The 8290-nt window shown below is 44.9% G+C and overlaps 1 protein-coding gene across 1 annotated transcript in view; it reads right to left on the bottom strand.

Annotated features, from left to right (window-relative positions):
- Window positions 1-1119: 1119 nt before the first annotated feature.
- HNF1B (HNF1 homeobox B) overlaps window positions 1120-8290 on the bottom strand; it is an 87898-nt gene continuing 80727 nt past the window's right edge. Inside the window, 1 exon segment of the mRNA XM_021005554.2 lies at window positions 1120-5874. Within this exon segment, the coding sequence (XP_020861213.1) occupies window positions 5854-5874 (21 nt within the window). The 3' untranslated portion in view covers window positions 1120-5853.

The following is an 8290-nucleotide window of genomic DNA, read 5'->3' as shown; positions in this document are numbered from 1 at the left end:
TTATGACAAACCAATGATAGTGTTTCTGTAAACAAATGTACGTCACATAAATCTCTTTCATGGTAACTTGGGGTCCTTTTATTTATTTGAAAATATAAAAATCAAATTGAGTTTGGTTATCTCCCATTCCTTTCTTTCCTGGCTGTCTGGGTATGATGTTAATAAAATCAAATTTTAGAGAAAGGTCCCTCTTTTCTAATGCCAGGGTTCTTCTAGGGTTATTGTTGTGACTGTGAGACATTGGAACATTATGGTCTCCAAAAAGTAAAAATGAGCATCTACTAGCAAGCAAAAATGACCAGCTAGCAAGCAAAAGGCATGCATCAGGCATAAGAACCCACCGCATATTACAAATAAAGAATTATGGATGCAGAGTAAATCATACCATTCAAGGAATGCCCAAGCAGACAAGGGGATTGGCAAAAGGCAGGGTTGGATGACAGACATCTTTTATCTGCTGTTGGATTTGATTGTAGACTTGATGGAGTAGTCTGAAAGTCTGGATTGATGCCTTAAGTAGTAATTTCTGACTCACAAAGAACATATCAACCTAAGAGGTTTTCTTCAGCAAACTCTGGATTTCAACCTCTTTACTCTCTTCCCCAATGTCATCTTCCTAGCAGGCTATGTGGCTAGGCTGCCTTTTGGAATCTGGAATAGCATTCACTGAAAGGTGGCATCATATATGTATAAAGGTGGCAATGACCTGTATTGTGTCTGGATAGCACAGGCTGCTGGCATAAACACACACACACACACACACACACACACACACACACACACAGCTTTGATTTCTCTCCCATACTTTTAGTTTACTCTCCCTTTCAGAAAACTTTATGCAGTAGATAGACCTGTATTTTACACACGCACACACACACACACACACACACACGTGTGTGTGCAAACAGATCTCTGCCTACAACACAGGAACCTGTGGTTCATGGCTGCTGTCAATTTGGTACCAGCCCAGCAGAGGTAACTTCTTGCCTTTGCTTAGGTCAAGAATATTGTGGATTCTCATGAAAGTCCCTCCTTAGCGTGACACAGTTGAGAATTAAGCTCCAGTTAGGGAAGTGACATAGATTATACAATGCAAAATATGTTTTGATGCACAAGGAATATAAGAACCGGGTCAAGGATTTTTTATTCCCTGGAGCAAATCAGGCTGGGTATCATTTTGGAATAATTTCTAGTCTGCAGAGGCCACAGTGTGGCCTTGGATATTTCCTTCGATAGACATTGAACTCCAGACTCTGCTGACTTGTTCTTTTGCTTTTCACCTTTCAAGAAGGGACACAGTGCCACTCTGGGTCCTTCTCAAGAACTTTCGTTCTTCCATCTTTGAGTTTATATAATCAGGTGATCATTGTTTCACCTTGTTTTTTTTAATTTTCCTCAGTGCAAGTTTAAGGTGCTTGGCCACTAGTCCATTCTGTCCCCCACTCCCAACCTCTCTTTTACCCATCTCACTAGGATGAAATGAAGCCAAGTCATCTGCTGGGCCCCACAGCAATACAGAGGATCATCTTGGTTTGTTGGTTGGCTGGGACCCTCTTTAGAAATCATCGAAATTAGAGGCAGGGTAGTACAGGGGGAAGAGCACTTGATTTAGAGTCCAAGGATACGAGTTTGATTCCTGCCTCGTGACCCTGGGCAAATCACTTTCCCACTCTGGGCCTCAGTTTCCTTATCTGTAAAACAAAAAGGCTGGACTGTATGACTCTCTACCCTCCCCTACCCCCCAACACCTCCCATTCCCCAGGGTCCCTAAGAGCTCTAAATCTCTGTGTTAAATGCTACAAAAATACCAGTCAAGAAACACAAAGGAAAACTATTTGAATGAGACGACATACGCATTTGGCACAGGCCTGCACACAGAGGGACCCAAGAACCACAGAAGGGCTCAAACTGTTTCTCTTCATCCAGTCTCTGAAACAGAGTTGACTCCCAATTATCTATATTAATGCAAGGGAAAATCTAGAAAGCCTCTCAATTTGACTTTGGAAAGCACAGCAAGATTTTTGTTTTTAAGCTGATTTGCTTTCCTGATTCTAGTTAAGAATCTGATATTCAAATGACTCGGCAGCATTCTCTAGGATTCCAGACAATGGCAGGGGGTGGTGGCCAGTAAAGGCTGTGGCAGGGAGGGGTTAGGAGGCCCGGGAAAAATCAGCCCAGGCTTGAAAATTGTCCTAGGCTATCCACCAAGTAAGTCATCCATGCAGAGATAAGTGAGAGCTGACTGTGCAGTTTGCATGAGTACCTAGGAAAGGACTCTGCTCTTGGATCTTGGATCCATCCCGCCTCCTGCTCTCTGTGACTTAAAATGAGAAAACTTCTTTTGTGGGGCCTTGTCATTTTCTTTCTCTCCATTTCCTCATCAGTTTCCTTCACTCCATTTTCTCATCAGTTTCCTTCTTTCTACTTCCCTGTCAGTTTCCTTCTCTCCATTTTTCACCAGTTTTCTCCCCTCCATTTCCTGGTTTAAGCTAGGGCTTGGCCAATGAGTCACAGGACCTAGGTTCAGATATCAGATGCCCTTGGGCAAATTCAGCCTCTCTGGGCCTTAGTTACCTTATCTGTAAAATGAGGGTGATCGGGCTAGATGACCTTGAAGGCTCCTTCCCCCTCCATGATTGTCTGATCCAATAATCTATGAAATGATGGAATTCCTTCTCTACCTCTTCCAGCAAAATGCATGGCTGACCCTTTTCAGAAGCCAGGAGTCCCAGGAAAGGGAAATGAAAAAAAAGTAGGCAGAGAATAATGGAAAAGAACATTCCAGCCCCAATAAAAAGAGTGTTCCCTTGAGGCTTAGGTGATGCCTCGCCTATCCACCTAAAGTTCATCAAGAAATGACAAATCCATCAGGTTTCCTTCCCATGGAGGCACATACAATTCTAAATGGCTAAAAATCAGTGAAAAGTAGTAATAGTTGCTGTTCTAAAAATGTTCTAAATGTTCTAAAAATGAGGCGAGTCTGACCTCAGGGTTACCCCCAAAGGCTGGGAAGCTGGACATGTCTTTGGATCTTAGATTTAGAGGCAGAAAGGGCAGTAAGGGCCATCAAGTCCAATCTCCCAAAGATGAAGAAACTGAGGCTCAGAGATTAAGGGACTGAACCAAGGTTATACAACTAGTAAGTGTCAGAGGTCAGACCAGGTGGTCAAAAATTTAGAGCTGAAAGGACCCTCAGAAACCACCATCTAGTCCAACTCTCCCATTTAGCAGAAAAGAAAATTGAGGCTAACAGGTTAAATGACTTGTCCAAGATTACACAGCTTGTAAGTATCAGAGATCTATTTGAACCCAGGTTCTCTGACTCCAGTGCCAATGGTCTGTCCACTGTACAATGGCTTTTTTCAGAGCCCTCCACTTTTATTAAATACCTATCACGTGCCAGGTCACTGCAAGTTACAATGAATGAGTTACCATGAGTCACATATGTGAGACTGTGGGTCACAACGGACAGACAGCCGGGAAAACCTGGATTCAGGTCCTGCTTTTAAAATACACAGGCTACATGGCACCAGACAAGTCCCTTAACCTCTGTCTCTTCCTAAGGCATTCCCTTCATGATGACAGGGACAAAAGGCCAGTAGACTTTTTATTCCCTAGGGAATGGGCTATATGTGTATGCATGGAGGCATCAGTAAATATTTCACTTTGCCTATCTTGCCCATAAGAAAAGCTCTGTGCTCTCACTGGGCAGAAGTTGTCAGTGCAAGCTATCATGTGGACTACAAATTACAGATAGAAAAAGAAGAGACCAGTAAGGGAGGCCTCTTTCATCATCTCCCTCCATAGTCACTGGCCTAGATTATCTGTGGGGCTGAGTCTCCTGGGGGTGGAATACCAAGGCCTTGCTCTTCTTTTTCTCTGGTTGTCTCTGGATGTGTTTGCTGTTGTTAGCATTCACACTAGGGAGGGCTCGAAGGAAGGCCAAGAAACCCACACTCATTTTCCTCCTTATTAGTAACCCTGGGAAAAGCTTGATGGGCCAGTTAGACAAGGTGTTGGAACAAATGGCTTGGATGAAGTTTCTCATTCATCTATGGAATCATAGATCTAGACCCAGAACGTCAGACCTCTGAGGCCAACCAGTCAAAATTCTTCATCTTACCAATGAGAAAACTTAGGCCCAGTGAAATTTAGCAACCTGTGAAGAGTTGTCCAATTAGCATAGGAGGCAAGATCTGAACCCAGGTCTCCAGAACCACTGTTCATTCCACCATCCCAAACTGGCTTGTGGGGTTTGGTTTGGTTTGGTTTTCCAGTGTTCCTGTGAACCAAGTCACAAAAGTTGGTTCTATTTGCTTTGGAAGCGACCTGGCTTATTTCCTGCCTTTCTCTTATGTGATTGCCCTGGGACACAGTAGAGAAAGAAGAGGAGTTAGCATAGGCACCCCTGCTAGGGGCTCCTGGCAATGCCTCAGTGCCCTGGCCAGACCCCCCTTGGAGCTGCTGCCTGAGCTCTGCTGTGGGAACAAAATCTTCATTAGCAGTAAGGCCAGTGGCTAAGACAATGTAAACATGGATTGGAGGGCCCCGAGCCTAGAGACTGAACAACACAGAGAACCTGACCTCCCTCCCACGCCCACCCCCTACAGCTCCATGCCGCACACCAAGTAGCTCAAATCCATGATTTTAAATTTCCCAGTGGAGATCAGGGCAGGGGAACAGGAAGAGGAAACTAGGCACCGAGTGGCAGCAGGACCAGGCAGTGTCAAGGCCAGAATTGGAGGCTCTTTGGGCAAGGAAACATTAAGATAAAATGTTTTAATGGGAGGCTTTGAAAGGTCAGCTTTTGCTTTGGAGCTCCAACATCCAGTTCCTCCACCCTTCTGTTTCTTGGGGTTCATGACCCAAATCCCCAATCCCTGCAAGGAGCTGTGTTTTGTACTCTGACCCTAGGCCCAGCCCTTCCTGGGACCTGGGTATGTGACTTCCAATCAGGTGACTTGGCACCTGTGGTCACACAAAGAATCACTCAATCACCAGTAGGTGTCTTAGCTCTGGGAGATCAAAGGCAAGAAAGAGGGAGGGTCCTCTGGAATGTTATAGCAACTAGAAGCCCAGGCTTGGGATATTTTCTGATAGGAGTGATTTTTTTTGGTTTTTTTTTTAAACCTTGGTTCTGACCTTAACAAAGAAAATTAAAATATCATCCAATATTATATACAGGGGAAGAAGTGTGGGGAGGGGGAGCCCTAAGGGAATTGCACTTGATTACAGTGGTTTATAGTTTACAACCATTGGACACATTTACTTCTTTAAAAGAAATCTCAGAATCATTTGGGAGTGGGCTGGGGACTGGGAGACTGCCGATATTTACACTGTGTTTGGCTCAGTTCAACAGCACACGTTTCCTCCTCTTGAAACCTCAGTAACAGATTCAAGTTTTTGTTTTTGTTTCTCCATCAGTTTGTTCGATGAAGGACCATAACTTAAAAGACAGCAGGGAAATTCCTCTTCCTCTTCTTCGGCTCTGAGCAAGCTGCTCTTCCTGCCTTGTTCCTCTTTCCTCGTGGCTTAGAGTGAATGTGAATACTCAGCATCTTTTGATGCATGGACACAATACTGCAATGAATCAAAGCAAAATCCCAGCTGCTGGTCAGAGCCCCCACCCCCACGCTCCCCTCCACACCCCCCACACTAAGGGATCAGGCCAAGCCCTGGAAAGAGAGAGAGAAATTGGTCCGAGAGACACGGAAGAGACGTTAGGTCCGCTCAATGTCGCCCATCAGCTCCCTGTGCTCCTCTGTAACAACTGCCCTGATGCCATGGTGAGCTGAGTGATGGTGTGGAAACAGGGTCCTTGTTGGTGTGCACAGAGAATGTGAAGTGTGGGTATCACCAGGCTTGCAGAGGACACTGGAGAGGGAAGAGGAAATAAAGTCAACAAGAGGCACAGATTCCATTAGAGCAAGGCTTTCCAATGCACTCTTAGAAAATTAACCATTTATTCCTAGGATCATAGAGTCAGAGCTGGAAGGGATTCCAGGAGCTAATTAGCCCAATGCCCTCATTATACAAATGAGGAAACTGAGGCTCAGAGAGAAATCAAGTAATTTGTTCAAGGTCACACAGGGAATAAGCATCAGAGAAGGAATTTGAACCCAGATCCTCCATCTACAAACATTTATCAAGTGCCTACCATATACCAAGTTTCTTCAGAATAGCTGTATAATCAATGAGAGGGATGTCATGGAAAGCTGTGAGAAAATAAGTTGTGGGAAATGAATGTAAGAGGCAGCCAGTCGTTGTGGGAGAGAGTCATCCCCCAAAACAGGAAGCTCTGGAATCAAATCCTTGTGGCTAACACATATGATCTGGGTGACCCTGGGCAATTCATCTGACCTCTTACTGTTTTAGGCAGTTCTGTAAGGCCCTGAGTTAGAGAAGGTGCCAACCTACCACGATAGGGTTTTCTCATCTGGGAACCCACTGCCATACCAAGGAAATCACCAACCCAGTTCCTCTGCCTATGTGTTATGAACTAGAGATAAAAAGACAAAAACAGACACACACACACACACACACACACACACACACACACACACACACACACACACACACACACAGAGTTCCTGTCTGCAGGGAGCTTACTTCTACAAGAATCCATCAAGTGTTTATTGGTGGTCTAGGCAAACCAGGCTTCTGGGAAGCAAGGGGACAAGATGGAAAGTCAGGAGCCAGCCAGCTCTTCTGGCCATTTTTGGGTACGGACTTTGGTTGATAGACACTTTAAAATACTCATTATCCAACTGTACTTTTTACTCCGAGCTTTTCCATGTGCAGTACATGCTCAGTGCTCAAGGGGTTCAAGGTTGGGGCTGAGGGTGGGGCAGGCCTCATCTCCTAGAAGTTGGCCCATAGAAGGTCTACCAGTCTCAGCACGGCTCTGCTCGCCCCCTTCTTATTTCAGTTTTGGCCCAGCCCTTTCTGGAAGCCTCAGCATAGACGCTGAGGAGGCCCCTTAAGCCAGAATCTCTCTTGAAGAGAAATTTTTGGAATCAACTAGGAAGGGCAGAGAAGAAATGGAGGATGTGGCTTCTGCAACTCTTACTGCCCTGTTAGCAATAAAAGCATGAGGAAGCAATCAGGGGAGATCAAATTGTGGATGATAACGACCCTCAAGGCTACTATCTCTGACATTGCCCTAGGGAGCAGCAGCGGCCTCCACCGGCTAGGGCAGACCCACATCAGAAGATTTTGGGTCAGAGAATCCCCTCTCCTCTCCTTCCACGATGCCCTCTTTGTCTCCTGCTACTTCATCACTCACAAAAGCAGCATAGCACAGTGCAGAGTCAGGGAGACCCAGGTTCAAGTCCCACCACTGACACATCCTGGCTGTGTGACCCCAGGTGAATCACTTGACTTCTCAGTGTAAGTTACAGAGCAAGTGCCATCTGCACTGGTGGAGGGAGCTTCCTCACTGGGATTTCCCTACACTTATAAAATCCTAGGTATGGATTAAAAAAAAAAATTCTGATTGCTAGCCTGTCTCCATCTTTGCTTCCTGACTTGCACTCCTCCTAAAGGTTGTCTTTAGCTTGAGGCCTAATGGCCTCTTCTCTCAAGAGCTCATGGTGGCCCCCTGACAGGGATTAATAACCTTCACAGGGCAAATTCCATCTCCCCTCAGTTCCAAACACTGTTGAGGAGGAAGAGAGTCTCTTGCCTCATTTTTCTCTCTTTAAGAAAAAAAAAATCTTCCGTTTATGGATATCTTTTTTTCCCCATTTTGTTGAGGGGGGATGGTAGGGAGAGAATTTTATTAAGCATTTATTAAGCACCTATTGTTTTCCAGATACCATGCTAAGTATTTGATCCTCGCAACACCTATGAGAGATGGTGCTATTATTAGCCTCATTTTACGGTTGAGGAAACAGAGGCAGGAAGAGGTTAAATGATCTGCCCAGGATCACATAGCTGGTAACGTCCAAGGCTAGCTTTTAACTCAGATATTGACTCCTGGCCCAATGCTACCTAGCTGTTAATCATGTTAATTCTCAAGTACATCCTTCCTACTTTTGAGAGTCACCCCTTTTACCTAGAATAAGAAAAAGAAAAAAATATAAACAATTCAGTAAACTCAACCAACATACCAGTGCTGTCTCATAGTAACGTATATACAGCAATCCACACCCATAGTCACCCACCTCTGCTAGATGGAAAGTGAGTTAGGATGCACAACTGTGGGAAAAGTTGGGTTCTAGTCCTTTCAAATTTCTCAGGCCTGAGTCCTGGTCCTCAGAAATGCCCCTTATGACTTCTTTCTCCCTTT

The sequence above is a fragment of the Phascolarctos cinereus genome, unplaced genomic scaffold, assembly GCF_003287225.1.
Source record: "Phascolarctos cinereus isolate Bilbo 61053 unplaced genomic scaffold, phaCin_HiC Scaffold_5;HRSCAF=322, whole genome shotgun sequence".
In the NCBI taxonomy this organism is placed as follows: Eukaryota; Metazoa; Chordata; class Mammalia; order Diprotodontia; family Phascolarctidae; genus Phascolarctos; species Phascolarctos cinereus.
Note: the sequence above shows the minus strand (reverse complement) of the source record. Positions and strands in the feature narration are given on the sequence as shown.